The sequence below is a fragment of the Moschus berezovskii genome, chromosome 24, assembly GCF_049115385.1.
Source record: "Moschus berezovskii isolate FMDL1 chromosome 24, NW_MosBer_1.0, whole genome shotgun sequence".
Taxonomy (NCBI): Eukaryota; Metazoa; Chordata; class Mammalia; order Artiodactyla; family Moschidae; genus Moschus; species Moschus berezovskii.
Window position 1 is genome coordinate 45,953,871 of NC_142483.1, and position 22,884 is coordinate 45,976,754.

At 39.0% G+C, this 22,884-nt stretch overlaps 1 protein-coding gene and 1 pseudogene across 3 annotated transcripts in view; both read left to right on the forward strand.

Moving 5' to 3' along the window:
- ANO10 (anoctamin 10) overlaps positions 1-22,884 on the forward strand; it is a 238,590-nt gene that overhangs the window by 34,955 nt on the left and 180,751 nt on the right. For all 3 annotated transcript variants that reach the window (XM_055414507.2, XM_088831994.1, XM_055414506.2), the window contains exons 8-11: positions 291-365; positions 4,198-4,380; positions 12,509-12,700; positions 19,677-19,805. In XM_055414507.2, the coding sequence (XP_055270482.1) occupies positions 291-365; positions 4,198-4,380; positions 12,509-12,700; positions 19,677-19,805 (579 nt within the window). The remainder of the gene's footprint in view (positions 1-290; positions 366-4,197; positions 4,381-12,508; positions 12,701-19,676; positions 19,806-22,884) is intronic.
- Positions 529-2,571, forward strand: LOC148774047 (F-box/SPRY domain-containing protein 1 pseudogene; annotated as a pseudogene).

Here is a 22,884-nt window from a genome sequence, read left to right on the forward strand (position 1 = left end):
TGGGTTGGTAGCCAGTTTTTATAGCCTCGAGACAAAGAAAATTCCTGCTAGAAGGGTGGCACTAGGCGATTGGTTAGGGTGGGTATTTTTACCTAGAAAGGGGTCAGGGAGCCGGCCAATTTAAATCAGGAGGGCTCATGGTAATGGTTGCTGCGGGGCTTGCTCAGTTCCAGAGATGACTTTGGTATGGGGCACTGCACCTGTGGCCTTGGTATAGGGCTCCACAAATTGTAATAAAGTTCAGTGACACAATATTAAATACTGCTCTCTCTCTCTCTTGTTTTTGGCAGTTCAACTTTCTGAATTGCTTTGCCTCACTTTTCTACATTGCCTTTGTCCTGAGGGATATGAAGCTTTTGCGTCAGGTGAGTGTGAAAAACAGAAGGTGTCAATTTTTTTTATTTGCAAGGTGGTTTCTTATAGTACAGTAATGTAATGGTCTTCCCATTATTATCTTGACAAAATTATTAAATTTTGTGTATTTCTAAGCCCAGTTCTAAAAAAAAAACAACCATTAGCAATTGTACTATGTATTGTGCTCAACTGGAAAGAAATTAGTTGAAGCTAACCAAAGTGCAAAATTAATCATTTAGGGCACTAAAATCAAATATATAGTTCATACCAAAGCTTGTAAAAGCAATTTTAACAGCAAAAAAGGAATTCATCAATTGAACTTTTGTGTGTGTCTCAGGGTGGGGGTGATTGGTATAACCTTAAGTAGGTTTACACATTTCATTTTTAAATTAGTAAGTTGTTAAGCTTTGCAGACTAGCAGATGCTATGCAGTGTTGTCTCATTTCTGAGATATTTATGAAAGTCTGACATGTATTTTGTTGTGGTACCATTTCTGGATCTCATAATCATAGTGAATAATAAATGAAGTATAAATTATTGCTTTCTAAATTCTCTCTTTTTCTTTTTTTTAATACTTGAGCCACCTTCCGGTAAGGGCTATTCTTTTCTGGTTTTGATATACTGCGATTGTTAGTGTCTCAAAGTTTAGGCTTCTTAATCTTTATATGACAGCTTGGGATCATTTTTCAAGAAATTAAAAAATTGGAGCCGGGCGTGCGTCCTTGCCTCGTGCCCTCAACCTGCATGGTGGAGCCAGGGGCGCGCCGCGGGGAGGCCATAGGAGTCGGGCGGTTCCGGCGACCGCGCTAAGCCGCGGGGGAGGGGCGGGGGACGCCCGTGCAGCCGATACGTGCTTTCCAACATGCTTTCAGCCCTAATGACTGCTCCAGGAATGTCTACATTAAGAAGAATGGCTTTACTTTACATCGAAACCCCATCGCTCAGAGCACTGATGGTGCAAGGACCAAGATTGGTTTCAGTGAGGGCCGCCATGCGTGGGAAGTGTGGTGGGAGGGCCCTCTGGGCACTGTGGCAGTGATTGGAATTGCTACAAAACGAGCCCCTATGCAGTGCCAAGGTTATGTGGCATTGCTGGGCAGTGATGACCAGAGCTGGGGCTGGAATCTAGTGGACAATAATCTGCCACATAATGGAGAAATCAATGGCAGTTTTCCACAGTGCAACAATGCACCAAAATATCAGATAGGAGAAAGAATTCGAGTCATCTTGTACATGGAAGATAAGACTCGAGCTTTTGAACGTGGATATGAATTTCTGGGGGTTGCCTTTAGAGGACTTCCAAAGGTCTGCTTATATCCAGCAGTTTCTGCTGTATATGGTAACACAGAAGTGACTTTGGTTTACCTTGGAAAACCTTTGGATGGATGACAGTGGCTTTCTTGGGATGAAAGAGTGGAGGAGATATCTGCTTGTGGAAAGTAGAATCATGAAGTGACAGTGTCATACATGCATGCCCAAGAAACATCCTGAAAAACACATGATATTGTTAACTGGAGAAGCAACTCTACAGCAGAGATGATCTTAGTGTTTTCCTCTTTCTACTGGGCCAGAAAAATCCTCAGGGTTGCACTTGGTTGAGTGGGCAGTTGACATATGCATGTTTCAACAGATGTTGTCTCTAAGTTAGCAATGTGTTATTTCCAACTTTTAAGGTGAGATCATAGAGATGGTGTCAAAGGGATAAGATAAGGAACTAGCAAGAGTTTTTAAGTAGTGTGTTTGTGAAGAAAGATTGATCCTGTTTTACAACTGCCTGTTTTTTCTCCAGACCCTTTTTTCCAACTAGCTTGACTATTGGAAAAGTATGAAACTGGTTGGATTTTATTTAATATTTTTAATATATTGAGAAGCATGGTCTGCCTGGACTGCACTTCTCTAACAGTGAGATATAAAATTGTGCAGCTATTTTAAAAGTTGTATATACAGTATGTGTGTAAAAAAAAAAAACTGTTAAAAAAACAGGGCAAAGGAGTTGCTTTGTTCTAGTTCAGTTTCTTAAAAACCACTACATGGTACAAAATTAGAAAAACATTAGGGACAGTTTGGTAACTGCAAAGAAGAGGATTTTAAGAGAAGATGTGTTGTATTGGCTCGTTTTGTATTATATTTAGCTTACAGTTTCCATGGCTGTTACAGTCTGATTTATTTTTTTAACCATCAAAATTATTGTAAAGGTCCCTCATCTCCAGGCTCAGATTGAGGGAAGGCAAATCTATTTCTAATCATACATATATCAGTAATAATAATAATGTGCATCTATCTGGTTTTATTTTTTTGACCTTCTGAGAAAGTGTCTTGTAAGAATAAAGAACATTGCCATTTGTTCTTATAGGCCTCAAATATGAAAGTTGTTAGTCACAGACCTTAAGAAAATAATTGATCAATGATCCTTTATTTTGTAACTTTATAATGCTGTAGATATTATAATCTTTTTAAGTTCATATTGTTTACATCATGCAACAGTCTAAGCCTCAAACTTGTCATTGGAGTTGTCAAGAAAATGTTTACTCACCCACCTGAGACAGTGCCAGCCTGAACCCAGCTTAAGAATGTTCTTAATCTCATTATAGATAATTGCCCCCATGGGTCTTGAAATAAGAGACCTTATGCTGGAAGCTTCAGGTTGGCAATATTTTGAAGGTTTCATTGTAGTAGAAGAGTTTAACATTAATTCCTATTCAGAATTTTTGACTAATCTGATTTCACTAAAAAAAAAAAAAAGAAATTAAAAAATTTGTATAACAGAGAAAGTTAAAAAGGCTTTGTAGTTACAGTTCTAAAAGCTGACATAAAAGTAAAATACTGTGTTCCTAGTAACTATACTAGATATAATGCTACTTTTACAAATTATTTTTGAAAATAATACATTTGAAATCAATAGGTTAGACATACATACCTCTCCAGTCCTACCATTAGTGTATTAGTGAGATACAACCCCTCATTTCTTATACTTTTGAGAGTCTCCTTTATTTAACAGGGTATGAGGGGCAGGGAAGAACTCTTTGAAACAAAGAATTTTAATAATATCAGCAAAGGTGGTTTGTGATGGAAACCCTGATGCCTACCTGGGAAGAGTGGAAATTGACACAGTACCTCTGGAAACCACTTGAGTAACTTTCCTAAGAACCTTATTTCATTCCTAGTAAATCATCAAAGGTGGGATGAAGATTCATGCACGTAGGTGAGGAGCAGCACTTAAAACAGCGGGAGTTGGAAATAGTACTTACGTTCAACCACAGTGCATGGGCTAGTAAAAGAGAATTATTCACAACATGGGAAAGTGCTCACAGGATAGTGAGAGAAGAAATTACAAAGCTGTATACATATAGATGTTACCACTTTTATTTTTACATACGATTAAGAAATACTTAAGTAAGATGTTAACAGTGGTTCTGACATGGTTGTGCAGTCAAGGCTGACTTTCTGTTTTTAAGGGAGGGAGGATATATTAATTTTGTAGTAAGTGCTGACTAAACTTTCCAAAGTTGGTGACATCATTTAGACTCACATGAGATTGTAAAAAACACAATTTCAGTTTAATATGTTGTCCTCCCAACTCATAACCAGTTTTCTATTATAATCTTATTTGTATTATACTCTTTTTGTAGTCTGTCTTGTGAAGAAACAGTAAATTAGAAACATCATTCTAACACTTAGCTCTTCTTTATTTTTTTTTTTAATACCTAGCTTTTCTGATACTAGTTTTTATAACATAATAATACACTATTTGTTAGATTCTTTTTTTTTTAACTGCATAATTGTACACATGCTTTGGTTTTATTAAGTCACATTGCCAAATATCATTTATGTGCTTCTCCTTAGAGCTTGGCTACTCTCCTGATTACCTCCCAGATCCTTAACCAAATTGTGGAATCTCTTCTTCCTTACTGGCTCCAAAAGAAGCACCATGTGCGGGTGAAGAAGAAGGTGGAAGCTTTAAAGGCAGACATCGATGCTACATTATATGAACAGGTTGTTCTGGAAAAGGAAATGGGAACTTACTTGGTAAGTTTGAATATTGCCGAATTAAACGTTGAAAGTGAATAATAGTAGTCATGTCCGGACTGTACACAACAAATATGTGCATATTCATCATCTCAGGTGTGACTGTTCTGTAAGTGCTTTCCAGCCAGTTTCCTTACCATCAAGTACTTCACAGTTAAAAAGATGGAACAGTGTGTCAAGACGCTGCTGTCTTGAACCTGAAGTTTATGCCTGACATCCAAAGGATGAGTCCCATGAATTGTGAGACTGCTCTGCTGAGGGTGGCAGGGCTGTTTCAAAGATGGCAGAGCAGGGGAGAAGCAAGACAGCCATGGAGCCATTGTGTGCTCTGGACACTTTGTACTCAAAAAATGGAAGCCCATCGCTAACAACGGAAGGCCACTTTTCTCACATTAATAATAGGTAGATAAAGCTCTGTGTTATTAATCACTTGGTGCCTAAAGAAATAAGATTCAAGACTTTTCTATTCAGAGTCTTTCTGTTATTCACCATGGGCTCTCTGGTGTGAAGTAAAGGAAGCAATGTACTAATTTCCCTCCCAGGCGGTGGGTCCGTGAGTGAATACTGGCGTTGAATGTCTCTCTCCTTAGTAACTTAACTTCCTTGCCCTACCCCCTTCCAGGCAGTGGGTCTGTGAGTGAACACTGAGGTTCAACAGTGTCTCTTCTTAGTAACTTAACTTGCTTGCAGGGTCCTGTGTTATCTGACCATTCTTCCCTCCTCATCTCCTACAAGTTCCCCCTTCACTCTCTTCACAAGATCGACGTCAAATATTGCTGTTTTAACTCTCTCCATTTATTTGGAAATGGGGTTGTGCTTTGGGGCTGCATTTGTTGTAGATCGTTGTTTGCCATGCACTCATCCTTACCTCCAGGTACATTGTTTTCTCACTGAAGCCAGTGAGCTTAGAATTGTATTTTCTGTAAAACCATCCTGAGTGCTACATTATGAATCTAAAACAGTGTTGCCAAGCTTTGGGGAAAAGGAGTTTGACTGAGACTAAAACATTATTCCAAAAAAGTAATACTTGCTTACTCACTGTAGAAAGCTTGGAAAGTGTGAGACAGAGTATAAGGAAAAAGAAGTTCTCCATAATGTCTCCACCAGAGGTCACCCACTGGGGTCTCCTGACCCAGTTCTTCCAGTAACAGGACCAGGGCTGTGTCGCCCCTCAGATCTCACTGTGCACTGCTGTCCCACTCCTGGGAGCAGTTCATATCCAACCGCATAGCTATGTGAGGCTGAGTTTTCATGGTGAGTATTCCAACCAGAATACTGTATTGACACACAGCAAACAAGATGCCTTCTCACGAGCTAGGTATCAAAAATGTATGCCAAAGATGTGAGTGAGCACCACCCTCCACACTCAACATTTTTTATTTTGGAAAATGAAATTATTTTTCAAACAATATTTTATTTATGTTGATATGCTTTTTATTATTGAAATGAGTAAATGAGAAATATTTTTTCAGTTCTGCTTTTTAATTTCTAACAGTAAATAATGCTAGGTATAATAACTTTTAGGAGCGAAAAGTCTCTGATATCATCAGTGATTTTAAAGAGTTTAGGGCTTCGGAGACCTGAAAGTTTGAAAACTGCAGGTCTAGAGTGATTCTCCCACCTTTTTGTTTTTCAGAGCATGAATTTTTGTGAAGCCAGTTTGTCCTGTTGTTTCCCCCTGACACTCAGGTTCAGCAGTTTTGGAGGTGGACCTCCATTATACCCCATCAGGAAGCTTCGACGGGGCAGGGTCAGAGATGGGTTACTCCATGTGTAGGGCTGCCTTGTTAGATCACATGACTGACCGGGTGACAGACAGTTTCCAAAGGTTCTTTTTTGCTTTGTGTTGAATAGGTCCATCTGTGATAGATACTGAGACCATCCCGTTCCCTTTAAATGGTAGTTCTTTAAAAATAATTTCTAATTGTTGCTGGCATATAGGAATGCTCATTGGTTTTTATATCTTTTATCCAGAAACTTTGCAGAATTCTATTATTTCCAACCTTTAAAAATTTTATTGGATTTTTGTATGTAGACAGTTATTTCAGCTACAAATAAAAAATGGACATTTTCTTTTTTAATTTTAAATTTATTAATTTTTAATTGAAGAATAATTGCTTTACAGTATTGTTGGTTTCTGCCGAACATCACCATGAATCAGTCATAGGTATACATATGTCCCCTGATATTTTCTTTTTCAATTTTAATTTTATTAAGTGTGGTTGATTTACAGTGTTAATCTCTGCTGTACATCAAAGTAATTCAGTTATTTTGTTGTCATTGTTTAGTTGCTAAGTTGTGTCTGACTCTTTGCGACTCCATAAACTGCAGCATGCCAGGCTTCCCTGTCCTTCATTATCTACCAGAATTTGCTCAAACTCATGTTCATTGGTTCGGAGATGCCATCCAACCATTTTGTCCTCTGTCGTCCCCCTTCTCCTCCTGCCCTCAGTCTTTCCCAGCATCAAAGTCTTTTCCAGCCAGTCAGCTCTTCACATCAAGTGGCCAAAGTATTGAAGTTTCAGCTTTAGCATTAGTCCTTCCAGTGAATATTCAGGGTTGATTTCCTTTAGAATTGACTGGTTTGACCTCCTTGCTGTCCGAAGGACTCTCAAGAGTCAGCTCCTGTACCACAGTTTGAAAACATAAGTTCTTTGGTGCTCAGCCTTCTTTATGGTCCAACTCTCACATCCATACATGACTATTGGAAAAATCATAGCTTTGACTATCTGGCCCTTGCTGGCAAACTGATGTTGCTGCTTTTTAATATGCTGTCTAGATTTGTCATAGCTTTTCATCCAGGGAGCAGGGGTCTTTTAATTTCATGGCTGCACTCACTGTCTGCAGTGGTTTTGGAGCCCAGGAAAATAGTTGTCACAGTTTTTATTGTTTCCACATCTATTTGCCATAATGTGATGGGACCGGATGCCATGATCTTATTTTTTTGAATGTTGAGTTTTAATTCAGCTTTTTCACTCCCCTCTTTCACCTTCGTCAGGAGGCTCTTTAATTCTTTTCACATTCTGCCATTAGGGTGGTATCATCTGCGTATCTGAGGTTGTTCATATTTCTCCCAGCAATCTTGATTCCAGGTTGTGCTTCATCCAGCCTGGCATTCTGTGTGATGTACTCTGCATTGAATTTAAATAAGCAAACTGACAGTATACTCCTTTCCCAATTTTGAAGCAGTCTGTTGTTCCATATCTGTTCCAAATTGTTGCTTCTTGACCTGCGTACAGATTCTTCAGGGGTCAAGTATATATATATATATGAAAAGGAATACATACATATATATATATATATATATACACACATGGTTTATCTAACATGGTTTATTACAGGATATTGAATATAGTTCCCTGTGCACATTTACTTGGACCTTGTTGTTTCTCCATCCTATATATAATAATATGGTTTGTGTCAGCTGATTCCAAACTCTTAACCCTCCCCCCTTCACTAATGGCTATTTTCTTTCTTCCTTCAGTCCTTAAACTTTTTATTATTTGACTCACTAATATGTTCAATACAGTTTGGACACAAATAGTTATAACAGGAATCTTTATCTTGTTCCTGATTTTTTTTTTTCCCTGACCATTGAGTATTATGTTTGTTTCATGTTTTTGGTAGTAACTTTATCAGTTTAAGAAGTTTTTTCTCTTTCCTATTTGAGAAGAATTTTTATCATGAAGTTGAATTTTATCAAAAAGCATTTTTTTTTTGCTTCTGTTGTGGTCATCTTACCTCCTTCAATTAGTATTTTCATAAGTTTCTTAATGGATCACCATATTTGCATTTAAGTGATTAACTTCACTTGCTTAGTATTCCACATTGTGATGTTGAATATGCTAATTTTTTTAGGGTTTGTGCCATTTGCTAGCAATTTTCCTTTCTCAGTCACTGGGATAGGGTCTCCATGTTATTTATTGTGGAAACTCTGTTGCTAACAGAGAGCCTGGCATTCAGCAGGCACTCAGTTCAGTGTTGAATAAAGAGCAGCTCAGCCTCTGCTGTGTGCTGCCTGTTGCCTTCATCCTGTACTTTCTTTCCTTCTCATGTACTCTGGGTAGGAAACTCTGAGAAGTGATGTTTCTCCAGGGGCAGTGTGAGGGGCTGGTGGGATGGATGCCCTAGAACCTGAAACTTGGTTTTCATACATGTAATAAATTAGATATGTAAAATTACTATGTCACAGATATACTGTAACATTATAAATAATTGCTTTGTTGCCGTCTATGGGGTCACACAGAGTCAGACACGACTGAAGCGACTTAGCAGCAAAGTTTGTGAATAGTTCCTCAGAATCATCTTAGTAAGCTGTTCTTTTGCTAACTTGCAGCTGATAGAGTAGCATGTATCTTGGTTAGTGTATTTTCTAACACGTGATTGTTTACTTTGTTAAATTTGCTTTTTTTTTTTTTTTGCTTCTTGCTGAAAGATTATGTCCCTGATCTGCTGAATTGACTGAACCAAAAGTACTGAGAAGTGTCAAAGTACTGATTGTGTTACCATATAAATACACTGAAAATCCTGTGGTGAGATGTAAATGCAGAATGTGGGGTGTGCTGTTCTGTGGGGAAGGGGCTCCCTGGGTTCTGGATGCTAGAAAGGCCAGACGATGTTTATGTGACTTCTGGAGACTGCCCTGTGGAGCATCGGAGAGAAACTGTCGTCACACATCTCTGCAGAGCCTCAACCTTTTATTTTACTAGCTGAAACAACGCAGTTTTGAAATCCAAGCATAGGCTATCAGGATTTCTTAAGAACGAATTGTGGTAACAATGGCTTGATTGCTAAGACTTTCACTCTTTCCCAACCCTTGATTTCTTCACTCTTCAGAGAAATAAATCAATGCTATATTGCTGGGTGTATTTAAAAACCACATCTCAGTGCTGCAACAGAACATAAGGAAATTCTTTCTGGAGCCAAATGCAACCAAAGAGTTGTTTAGAAACTGTTCACCACTGAATCCCCAGCTGAGTGTCAGCCTGCCAGCTCCCAAAACACATGCGGTTGGCATTACTCTTTGGCAAGGCTTGCAGACAGTCAGTGAAACTCACTCAAAATCCCTGGGTTCATTTTTCATCCAAATATCCAGAACATCTGGAAGAAGCACTTCCTGCTATCCCCAGTACTCTGTAATTCCACAGTAATTTTGTTTGGGTATTTCATATTTTAGTAAAATAAAAAAGCAAGAGACTGACTAGAAGTAGAATCTAACTTCTACTAAAGCTCTCATCTGTTGAACCTGGCATGCATATCCTGGTGAAAACTGATTGTGAAACACAGTAATAATACTTAAAATTATGAATTTATAATGATTTTTTCATGTTGCTTTAAAATACTGCAGTGAGTGTTTTTCTTAAACTGTCATTTTTGCATGTGCACTGAGTGATCGTGAGAGTGAGGAGGCTGGAAGCTGTGTGGATGGCTCCCTCACCCCGCCACTGCACCGTGGAGAGTGCTGCCTGGCCCCTCTGGGGTCACTGTCAGCAGCAGGGCTCTGGGTCCTGTGGAGGAGTGGTGATGTTGCTCAGGTGATAAGGCAGAGTCACCAGTGTCCAGGCATCCCACTTCAATGCAGGCGCCTATTACCAGTTATTAAAGATCACTCGCCTCTCGCAAGAATCCCTTAGAAGAAATGGAGTAGCCATAATAGTCAACAAGAGAGTCTGAAATGCAGAACTTGGATGCAGTCTCAGAAACGACAGAATGGTCTCTGTTCATTTCCAAGGCAAACCATTCAATATCAATGGTAATCCAAGTCTATGCCCTGACTAGTAATGCTGAAGAAGCTGAACGGTTCTATGAAGACCTACAAGACCTTTTAGAACTAACACCCAAAAAAGATGTCCTTTTCATTATAGGGGACTGGAATGCAAAAGTAGGAAGTCAAGAAACACCTGGAGTAACAGGCAAATTTGGCCTTGGAGCACGGAATGAAGCAGGGCAAAGGCTAATAGAGTTTTGCCAAGAGTCTGCACTGGTCATAGCAAACACCCTCTTCCAACAACACAAGAGAAGACTCTATACCTGGACGTCACCAAGTGGTCAATACTGAAATTTGATTATATTTGCAGCCAAAGATGGAGAAGCTCTATATAGTCAGCAAAAACAAGGCCAGGAGCTGACTGTGGCTCAGATCATGAACTCCTTATTGCCAAATTCAGACTTAAATTGAAGAAAGTGGGGAAAACCACTAGACCATTCAGGGATGACCTAAATCAAATCCCTTATGATTATACAGTGGAAGTGGGAAATAGATTTAAGAGACTAAATCTGATAGAGTACTTGATGAACTCTGGACGGAGGTTCGTGACATTGTAAAGGAGACAGGAATCAAGACCATCCCCAAGAAAAAGAAATGCAAAAAAGCAAAATGGCTGTCTGAGGAGGCCTTACAAATAGCTGTGAAAAGAAGGGAAGCGAAAAACAAAGGAGAAAAGGAAAGATACACCCATCTGAATGGAGAGTTCCAAAGAATAGAAAGGAGAGATGATAAAGCCTTCCTCAGTGATCAATGCAAAGAAATAGAGGAAAACAATAGAATGGGAAAGACTAGAGATCTCTTCAAGAAAATTAGAGATACCAAGGGAGCATTTCATCGAAGATGGGCTCAATAAAGGACAGAAATGGTAGGGACCTAACAGAAGCAGAAGATACTAAGAAGCGGTGGCAAGAATACACAGAAAAACTGTAAAAAACAGATCTTCGTGACCCAGATAACCATGATGGTGTGATCACTCACCTAGAGCCAGACATCCTGAAATGTGAAGTCAAGTGGGCCTTAGGAAGCATCACTACAAACACAGCTAGTGGATGTGATGGAATTCTAGTTGAGCTATTTCAAATCCTAAAAGATGATGCTGTGAAAATGCTGCACTCGATATGCCAGCACATTTGGAAAACTCAGCAGTGGCCACAGGACTGGAACAGGTCAGCTTTCATTTCAATCCCAAAGAAAGGCAATGCCAAAGAATGTTCAAACTACTGCACAATTGCACTCATCTCACACGCTAGTAAAGTAATGCTCAAAATTCTCCAAGTCAGGCTTCAACAATATGTGAACCGTGAACTTCCAGATGTTCAAGTTGGATTTAGAAAAGGCAGAGGAACCAGAGATCAAATTTCCAACATCTGCTGGATCATTGAAAAAGCAAGAGAGTTCCAGAAAAACATTTACTTTTGCTTTATTGACTATGCCAAAGCCTTTGACTCTGTGGATCACAACAAACTGTAGAAAATTCTTCAAGAGATGGGAATACCAGACCACCTGACCTGCCTCCTGAGAAATCTGTATGCAGGTCAAGTCTAATGTTAAAAAATTCAGTTAACATCTGTGGTGGAGGACCTTTAGCACCTGAAGACTTGATGAGGTTAAATAGGGAGAATTCTTTTGAGTGGTGTCTTCTAGAGCCAGGTCAGATAATGCTTTCCTTTCAGATGAGACTTTCAAAGACCTGCAGCCACATTCTCCTCCCTCTGGTATGGGAATGCATGCTATTCTTATTTTTCGAAGCTACTACAAAACTGGGGAGCAGAAGGTGAGACTCAAAATTGAGCTGTTATTCTTGACTCAATGTTTCCATAATTGATACAAGCCTTTGGTTAATTTCCAGAATACTAACAAAGTGAATTTTGACAAATTTTATAGTTAGTTTTTGTTTGCTTTTATGGAGAGGAAAATTTCTGGATGTTCTTACTTTGCCATTTTTGCTGGCATTACCACCATCAAGTTTTTAGTGGAAGTTCAGGGGCAGAGATTCGTGGTACCCATGATGTGAAGGGACCATCATGTAAGATTTCTAGTAGTGTTACGGGATCATTTCTTTTTACTTGGTCAGGAGCAAATTGCTTTAGCTTTGCTGTTATTTACCTTAGGAAAAAAATGTAATATTTCAGTGATTTGATATGATATGAGCAGCAAAATAATTTTTTATTCTTTATTTCAAGGACTTTAAGATAAAATGGCCTTTGAATTTATATTCTGTTGTTGAGAAGAAGGAATTGGGATAAACTCTTGAGATTGTTGTTGTTGTTAGAAGCTCCTGCCTTGAATAGTATTGCGAAAGACTGCTCTTCTTAAGTGTTATTAAAACAATGCCTGTTTTCTTCTTGTTTACATTTTCAGGGCACCTTTGATGATTACTTGGAGTTATTCCTGCAGTTTGGTTATGTGAGCCTTTTCTCCTGTGTTTACCCACTGGCAGCTGCCTTCGCTGTGCTAAATAATCTCACTGAAGTTAATTCAGATGCCTTAAAAATGTGCAGAGTCTTCAAACGTCCATTCTCAGAACCCTCAGCCAGTATTGGTGTATGGCAGGTAATTATTTGAGAAAAAATTATTTTTTTAAAAAAATAAAAAAATTGAAGCATTGTGATTTTAAGTAGAAGCTCTGGAGAGTTTTGGAAAAATACTATCCAATAATAGAATCTAATCCATGTTATGGAACTTTCTACTCAACAAGAGTAGAATATACTTTTTTTCAAGTGTTTATAGAACTTGCAACAATATGTACCATCTCCTGGGGCATAAAACAAACTTAAAAGTTTTTAAGAATTGAACTTACACACGGTGTACTCGCTGACCATGATGGAACCAAATTGAAAATCAGTAACAGAAAGATGATAGGAAAATCACCAAATACTTAAGAACTAAACAACACCTTTGTAAATAATCGTGGGTGAAAGAGAAAGTGTGGAGTGTGAGGATTGTCTCTTCTTTCTTATTAGTCTTATCAGAGGTTTGACAATTGTATTGATCTTTTCCAAGGAGCAACTCTTTGTTTCATTGATCTTCTCTGTTATTTTACTGCTTTCAATTTCATTGATCTGTACTCTTATCTTTATTATTTCCTTCTTTCTGATTCTTTTGTGTTTATTTTGTTCTTTGTTTCTAGTTTCTTGAGTAGGAGCTTAGACTACTGATTTGAGATTTTCCCTCTTTTCTGGTATATGCCTTTAGTGCTACAAATTTCTTTGTTAGCACTGCTTTACTTATATCCCCATAAGTTTGATATGCTGTGTTTTCATTTTCCATCAGTTCTCTGTATCTTTTGCCTACATATCATCTTGAATGAAATAGACCAGTTTCTCTAAAAGTACAAACTACCACAACTCACTCAAGGTAAATAGGTAATTTGAGTATCCTCAGAATTACAAGGCAATTGAATATGCTATTAAAAATTCCCAAAAAAGAAATATCCTGGCCCAGATGGTTTTACTGGCAAATTCTAACATTTAAAGGGAAATTAACATCAATTTTACATAATTTGTCCTAGAAAACAGAGGAGGAAGGAATATTTTCCAGTTCATTCTATGAATTTAGTATCAGTATGGTAGTAAATCGGGACAGAGTATAAAAGAAGATAACAAACTAATATCTGTTGTGAATAAATACACAGAACAGCTTTCAGTTTCGTTTAGTCACTCAGTCATGTCCAACTCTTTGCAACCCCATGGAGTGCAGCATGCCAGGCTTCCCTGTGCATCACCAACTCCAGGAGCCTACTCAAACTCATGCCCATCGCGTCGGTGATGCCATCTAACCATCTCTTCCTCTGTTGTCCCCTTTTCCTCCCGCCTTTAATCTTTCCTAGCATCAGGAGGTTTTCTAGTGAGTCAGTTCTTCACATCAGGTGGCCAAAGTATTGGAGTTTCAGCTTCAGCATCAGTCCTTCCAATGAATATTCAAGACTGATTTCCTTTAGGACAGACTGGTTGGGTCTCCTTGCAGTCCAAGGGACTCTCAAGAGTCTTCTCCAACACCACAGTTCAAAAGCATCAATTTTTCGGCACTCAGCTTTCTTTATAGTCCAACTCTCACATCTATACGTGACTACTGAAAAAACCATAGCTTTGACTAGACAGACCTCTGTTGGCAAAGTAATGTCTCTGCTTTTTAATATGCTCTCTAGATTGATCATAACTTTTCTTCCAAGGAGAAGCGTCTTTTAATTTCATGGCTGTAGTCACTATCTGCAGTGATTTTGGAGCCAAAAAAAAAGAAAAATTTCTCACTGTTTCCGCATCTATTTGCCATGAAGTGATGGGACTGGATGCCTTGATCTTAGTTTTCTGAATGTTGAGTTTTAAGCCAAGTTTCTTACTCTCTCCTTTCACTTTCATCAAGAGGCTCTTTAGTTCCTCTTCACTTTCTGCCATAAGGGTGGTGTCATCTGCATATCTGAGGTTATTGATATTTCTCCCAGTAATCTTGATTCCAACCTGTGCTTCTTCCAGCCCAGCGTTCCTCATGATGTATTCTGCATATAAGTTAAATAAGCAGGGTGACAATATGCAGGCTTGATGTACTCCTTTCCCAATTTGGAACCAGCCTTTTGTTCCATGTTCAGTTCTAAATGTTGCTTCTTGACCTGCATACAGATTTCTCAGGAGGCAGGTAAGGTGGTCTGGTATTCCCATCTCTGTAAGAACAGCTTGAGAATATCTTAACTAATAAGATTTAGCAGTATATGAGGAGAATTATATACCATGACAAGTGGAATTTTGTCCAGGGATGCAAGATCTGGTTCAGTATTCAAAATCAACTAATATTCCAAAGTAGAAAAAAATATCTCATGATTGTTAACATCCAACACTCATTCATTTTTGAAACTCTCAGAAACATAGGAATAGAAGGATATTGCTTCAGCTTGATAAGGAACATCTATTTAAAAAAACTTAAAGCCAACAACCATACTTGTTAGTGAAAGATTGAATGCTTTCTAAAAGATTAGGAACAGTGCAAGAATGTCCACTGTCACTACTCTTACTGAATATTGCTCTAGAAATTCTAACTAGCCTCCTCAGGCCAATTATGTCTCCAGTTTACCCACCCACTGATCCCACGTACATGAGGAAGCCCAGTCAAGGTCAGCCTGGCCAAAAAGATTGCCTAGGTAAGCAGTCTGAGTTGTCCACCTGCAGAATAATGAACTAAAGAAATGACTGTTGTTTTTAAGTTACAGAGTTTGGGATGATTTGTTTCACAGCAATATCTAACTAATACAGGAAGACTCTATATCCTAAATGTATCAGTTCTCCTTTAATTTACAAATAAATTAATCTACAATTTAGACTCTTGCCTGGAAAATCCCATGGGCGGAGGAGTCTGGTAGGCTACAGTCCATGGGGTTGCTAAGAGTCGGACACGACTGAGCGACTTCGCTTTCACTTTTCACTTGCTTGCCTTGGAGAAGGAAATGGCAACTCACTCCAGTGTTCTTGCCTGGAGAATCCCAGGGACGGGGGAGCCTGGTGGGCTGCCGTCTGTGGGGTTGCACAGAGTCGGACACAACTGAAGCGACTTAGCAGCAGCAGCAGCTTATAAATGTAGCACTGTCCCCATGGAAGTTCTTCTTTTAATTAAACACTATCAAGTTCACAGGGAAAAAGAAATGAAGTAGAATAGCAGGAAAACTCTAAGGAAGGGTAGGGACACACCTTCCTACGTATTAAAATGTGTTACAGACATAGTTGTTAAAGTAGAGTGGTGCTGGTGCATTATTCAGACAGATCAATGGAACAAAATAGAAAGTCCAGAAATTCAGTATGTTGTATAGGTAAAATCTGTTAAATGGAGAAAATCATTGACTGTCTACTGATAGTATTGGGGTAATTAAATCTCCAAATGAGGGGGTAAGGGAGTTTGCCCTTCAAAAGTTAAGAAGGAAAAAAAGGCAAGACACAGAAGGAGAGAAAATATTCACAACACATACGTCTGCCAGAGTACTTGTATTCAGATTATGTGAAGGACTCTTGCAACTCAGTAATAAGGCAATTAAATAAAAACATGGACAAGATTTGAAGAAATGCTTCACCAGAGAATATACGCAAATGATCAATGAACTCAAAGAAAGGGTTAGCTACTGGGGAAATGCACAAGAAAACCACAGTGAGATCGCACTATATAACTGTTTTAAAATGAAGACTAATGGTGCCAAGTGTTGCCATAATGTGTAGTACCTGGAACTCTCATACATTACCAATAAAAATGTAAATGGTTACTTTGCAAAACTAAATTGCAGTTTGTAAAAAAAAAAAAAGTTCAACATACACCTACTATACCCCAGCACCTCTGTTCTTAGAAATCCAGGGAAAAGAACATATCCCTGCAAAGACTGCACAGGAGTGTCCATAGTAACTTTATTCAGAATAGTCCAAGAATGGAAACAACCCAATTTGCCAAACAACCCACTAGGTAAATGGGTAAAAAAAAATCTTGATATATTAATACAATGGAGCACTACTCAGTAATAAAAAGAAGAATAAATTATTGATAACATATAATATGGATCAACCTTAAAATCATGTTGAGTGAAAGGAGACATAAAAGTACATATACTGTGTGAATCTAACTATATAAAATTCTGGAAAAACAAACTAATATGATGAAAAAATAGATCAAAGTTTGCTTGGTGCCAGGTATAAAGAGAGGGGTGGATTGCAAAGCATTGTGAGGAATCTTTGGGGGAAAATGGAAATATCCTGTTTGTGATAGTGGTTTCCCGGGTTCATATAGCTTAATAAATCTTGATGAAAGTGAAAGAGGAGAGTGAAAAGGTTGGCTTGAAGCTCAACATTCAGAAAACGAAGATCATGGCATCTGGTCCCATCACTTCATGGGAAATAGATGGGGAAACAGTGTCAGACTTTATTTTTGGGGGCTCCAAAATCACTGCAGATGCGGATTGCAGCCATGAAATTAAAAGACGCTTACTCCTTGGAAGGAAAGTTATGATCAGCCTAGATAGCATATTAAAAAGCAGAGACATTACTTTGCCAACCAAGGTCCGTCTAGTCAAGGCTATGGTTTTTCCCGTGGTCATGTATGGATGTGAGAGTTGGACTGTGAAGAAAGCTGATCGCCAAAGAATTGATGCTTTTGACCTGTGGTGCTGGAGAAGACTCTTGAGAGTCCCTTGGACTGCAAGGAGATCCAACCAGTCCATCCTAAAGGAGATCAATCCTGGGTGTTCACTGGAAGGACTGATGCTAAAGCTGAAACTCCAATACTTTGGCCACCTCATGCGACGAGTTGACTCACTGGAAAAGACTCTGATGCTGGGAGGGATTGGGGGTAGGAGGAGAAGGGGACGACAGAGAATGAGATGACTGGATGGCATCACCGACTCTGTGGACATGAGTTTGAGTGAACTCCGGGAGTTGGTGATGGACAGGGAGACCTGGCGTGCTGTGGTTCATGGGGTCGCAAAGAGTTGGACACGACTGAGCGACTGAACTGAACTGATACCATAAATGAGTGCCGTTTATTATATGTAAATTATAACTCATGATAAGTGATATTTAAAAATCAAAAAGTTTAGATAGAAATGTATTTAAAATGTAGGAAGTCAGACACTGTCCTGTGCTGCTGATAGGAAGGCAAACTGGTCAACTCTGGGGAGTTCAGCTTGGTAGTGTCTCTCAGAATAATGAATACAGTGGCACCTTTGACTCAATTATTCCACTTTCAGGAATTTATCCTACTTCCACACTTCTTAAAGGATGTGTTTGTAACATTTCTAATTGTAGCATTGTTTGTCATAATAACCAATAAGGAAATGATTGAATAAACCTTGGTACATTTATGCGATAAAATACTTAAGCAGTTGTGACTTAAGAATGATGATCTCTGTGTCCTGACATGGACTAACTTCCACAGCATTTTAAGTGACCAAAGCAAGGGACTTGACAGTGTGTATTATGCTGAGAGGAGACTAAGAAAGTATATGTGTAAGTTTGCTTATATTTATTTGCAAACAAAGTGTCTGGAAAGTTATATAAGAAATTAATAATAGTGGTTATCTTGTGGAAAGAACAGAAACTGAGAAGGGGGAGAAAGGGGACAAGGAGACGCTTCCCTGTACACTGGTAACATTTGATTTTTGATTGAATTTATAATAAATAAATAGAAATTTAAAGCTATTTTAAGAGAAGGTAAAAACTGCAGTACTTTGGCCACCTCATGCGACGAGTTGACTCACTGGAAAAGACTCTGATGCTGGGAAAGGTTGGGGGCGGGAGGAGAAGAGGACGACGGAGAATGAGATGGCTGGATGGCATCACAGACTCTGTGGACATGAGTTTGTGTGAACTCCGGGAGTTGGTGATGGACAGGGAGGCCTGGCGTGCTGTGATTCATGGGGTCGCGGAGAGTCGGACACGACTGAGCGACTGAACTGAACTGAAAGTCCTATGTAGATTTGCTATCAAGAAAACTGTCAAAAAAGTAATAAGATTACACAAAGGATTTTTTAAGATGGTAGATAATCTTCATGGGACAAAATTTTACTGAGATTAGATAATCTTCATGGGACAAGATTTTATTAAGTCGAGCTTCAATCATGTTTTGTTTAGCTTCTATTTTTCTGGTGGTAATTGCATTTCTTAGAATTAGTAAGTTCTTAAGTCGTGATCACCAAGTGCTGTGCACACAGAAAAGGAAGAAGAGAACAATGGCCGCAGCGTTTCCCTAGTCCACACTCAGTAATGTGCACTGGTCTTCTCATGGGACCAGAGGTCTCAGTAGATCTCAGTGGGGCCCGGTACATGTGTTTTTCTAAAGTTCTCCAGGTGATTTAGTAAATGCCACTAGAAAGGGATCATTGTAATGGTGCCTTGGGCATGGCTGAACCAGATGTGTTGTGTGGTCTGTTAAGTAGGACAGTTTCACAAAATGAATTCTATTTAAAGTCATCTTTGTTTTTGAATATAAAACATTTCCTCTGATTGCACTACTTTAGTTTCCCTTTAGATATGCATAGAGTCAAGTAACTTTAATAGTGTATTTTTCCTGGATGTGTTCCAAATTCAGAGCCCCGGCCACCTCCAGTTGGAAAGATAGAACACATTGTTTGGGATATTCAAGCCTAAAGTGTCTGAAATACCTTCTAACAGTATGGCCTCTTTGAGCTAAATAAAATCATGGCATTATAGAGAAAAAGTTTTACATGTTCTTAGAATGTTTAGAACTAAGGAAAGACTTTTTCTTTGACTTTAAATGATATGAAAAAGGAGGAGGAAATACGGACACAGTCATTATGGTTTTTGGGCTTCCCAGGTGGCACTATGGTAAAGAATCTGCCTGCCAATGCAGGAGGCATGGGTTTGATCCCTGGGCCAGGAAGATCCCCTGGAGAAGGAAATGGCAACCCTCTTCAGTATTCTTGCCAGGAAAATTTCCATAGGAAGAGGAACCTGGCATGCTGCAGTCCATGGGATCTCAAAGAGTCGGACACAACTGAGCACACACGCAATTGTGATTTTTCATTTCACATTTTTTTTTTTTCTTTCAGTTGGCTTTTGAAACAATGAGCGTTATATCTGTGGTCACCAACTGTGCTCTGATTGGAATGTCACCACAAGTGAATGCACTCTTCCCAGAGTCAAAAACAGACCTCATTTTGATCGTAGTAGCCGTGGAGGTAAGTGAACATTTAAATCTATTTTAAATAGTCTCTACATCAGATGCCTATGTTTTTCTAAGGCAGTGATGTCTCTGCCTGTCAGTGATGGGCAGGTCAGTGACTTGCATTAACTAGTTAGAAGGCAAAGCAGTTCGGGTAATGGGAACACACGAGGATCCCGACTGTGCGTTCCTGGTTGTTGTCTACATACAAAACAGTCACCATGGTACAAACGGGACTGTTACTTTTCCATCCATTGTGCTGGTGTGTCTCGTGCTGAGGAGATAAATCCTATTTGAAATAGAATTCTGTGGACTTAATATTTTTTTTTTTAGTCAGTTTTAGGGAATCTGTAACTTCTACTTTCTTAAGCAAATAAATCCTAAGAAATGCTTTTTGATCATGACTTGTTTAAGTCTTGTTTGCAGCAGGTATGGGATTCATCATAAAACACTCTAAAACTCCAAGTTGTAAAGAATAGGAAGACTCATCACGTACAAAGTATAAGTTGGCTGTCTGTGTATTTCTTTGATATATAAATTGTTTATCATCTTTCTGAATACAGATTACTGTACATCTTGAAAATGAAGCTCTAATCAATAACAAATGGAAGAATTTTCAGGAATTTTCTTGTTGTGATTATAGTTGTCAAGGATACTGTGATTTTTCATTTTTAGATATTAAAAAAAATAGAATGGTAGTAAAAGTTTATAAAAGCAGAACTTAGTAGGATCACAGAGCGGTGATTCAGGACCTAGGGCTAACCCTGTGAAATGAAATTATGAACTTGTACATTTCTGGTAGTAGAAGAAAGAGATTCTGCTTTGTTCTGTTTGCTTTTTTAGCATGTTTGATAGGAATCTGTGTTCATGATAGAAGTTGTGTGTAGAGCATGCGTTTCAGAGGATTTTAAACAGCAGCAAGTAGGAAGAGAAAGAGAATGTTTTGCAGAATGTTAAGCCTGTTTTGAATTTTGTTGGTTGAACAGGATTTTGGAGAGCTCTTTGCAAGGTGACTTACCGCCTGTGGCAGTGAAAGACCAAGACAGAGGTCCCTCAGACGGGATGGCCAACTGACCAGGCTCACAGTGCACCTTCTTGATTTAAGACGTGGCCCTTAACTCTGCAGATCTTGGAGGTTGTCTTTGTCAGCATGTCCGGAGCTAATTAGGGGCTTTCAGCTGTGGGGCTGGCTTTCACTTAAAAATCATGAGGCTCACAAGGAACTGACCAGAATACCAGGTAGTTAATTTGCCATAAGGAGACTTTTCCAATGCTTATAACAGTCCGTGTTCAAGTAGAAGTGGAACTGGTTATTAGATGGTTTCTTAGTGAATTTAGAGGCAGAGAAAGAGGAGTGTAATAGTCTTAAGAGATGCAGAAAACCTAAAAATCATTCCTTCCCTCAAACAGAGCAGAGCTCTGTCTGAGCTGGGTGGGTCTCAGTGTCCATCATCAGCTTCTAAGCAGTGATGGATGATTTTAACACTTCCCACTTCTTGATTTTGCTGTCACTTTTTCTAGACTCCTGGCTGGCCCAGTGTTCCTTTATATTCCTGTTCATTAGACCAGTGTTTTCTTTTGTATCAGTGATCTCTTAATCAGATATCAGGAACTGATCTCTTAATCATTTGTAACAGGAACTTTGTTGTTGTCCTGAGGTTCTAACCCTTATGCTTCCTCTTACCGTTTTAGTCTCTTCCTGTAGTATTCAAGCAACTAGTTTACTGTCCTTATCTGAATTGTTTCTTTAGAGTACAACAGAAATAAGAGCCTCGATGAAAAAATCTTGTGAGGAAAAAACCTTAAGTTTTCTATAGGAAACTTATTATTCTTTAACTGTGGCTTTAATTTTTACTTTGTTACGTTTTTAAGCCTTTTATTTTGAAATAATTATAATTCAAAGGAAGTTGGAAAGATAGTACAGACGTCCCATGCACCTTCACCCAGTTCGCCCCAATGGTTACGACTTACATAACTGTAACATGATTTCAAAACGGAGACCTTGACACTGGTGTAGTGTGTGTGTGTAGCTGTCATTTTATCACATGTATTGGTTCATTAAACCCCTACAGTCAAGATATGTACATTTCCATCATCACAAAGGTCCCCCTCCTCCTGCCCCCTAATAGTCACACATGGTATTCTGGTCCCTCAGTTCACCTCTGTGAGCGTCAGTGGTCATGAATCTCTTCTCCATCTCTATAATTTTCTCATTTTGAGAATGTTATAACATTATAACTGTAATGTTATATGAATGGCAACCTACAGTCTGTAAACTTTTATTTGGTAACTTGTTATGTAGTAAATTGTGTCTCCCCCAAAAGTCTGTTGAATTGCTGACCCCCAGCACCTCAGAATGTGACCTGATTTGGAAATGGAGTTGTTACAGCTCTAAGTAGTTCCAGCGAGGTCATATTGGAGTAGAGGAGACACTTACCCAGTATGACCATTGTCCTTACAAGAAGAGAAGAGACACAGAAACCCAGGGGAGGATGCCCTGTGATGAGGGAGACAGATGGAAGAGCTTAGCTCCCGGTCACGGAACCCTGAGGATTGCCATCAACCACAAGGGCCCAGGCAGCACTAAGGGAGGAGTCCCTCATCCAGGTTTCGGAGGGAGCAGGACCCTTGAAGCCATGACTTCAGACTCCTTGTCTCCAGATTGTGAGACAATAAATTTCTGTTGTTTAAACCACCCAGTTCCTGATACTTTGTCGTGGCAGGCCTAGAAAACTAACCCAATAACCTTTCTGTTTGAAGAACTTCCTTTAACCAATGCTAGCAACAAATTCTCTTAGCTTTTCTTTATCTGATCACCTTTTTTCCCCCTCTTTCATTCCTGAAGGATAGTTTCATAAGGTATGGAATTCGTGGATTACAATTCTTTTCTTTCAGCACTTGAAAAATATTCTGGCACTTCCTTCTCCAAGGTTTAGGTGAGGAATCTGTTTTCATTCAGACTGATGCTAGGTACTGTTGCACTTTTCCTCTGGTTGCTTTCTAAGTTTTTTCTTTATTTTTAGTTTTCCAAAATTGAGTTATAATGGGTCTTGGTGTGGATTGATTTAATTGTTTGGGGTTCACTTCACTTCTTA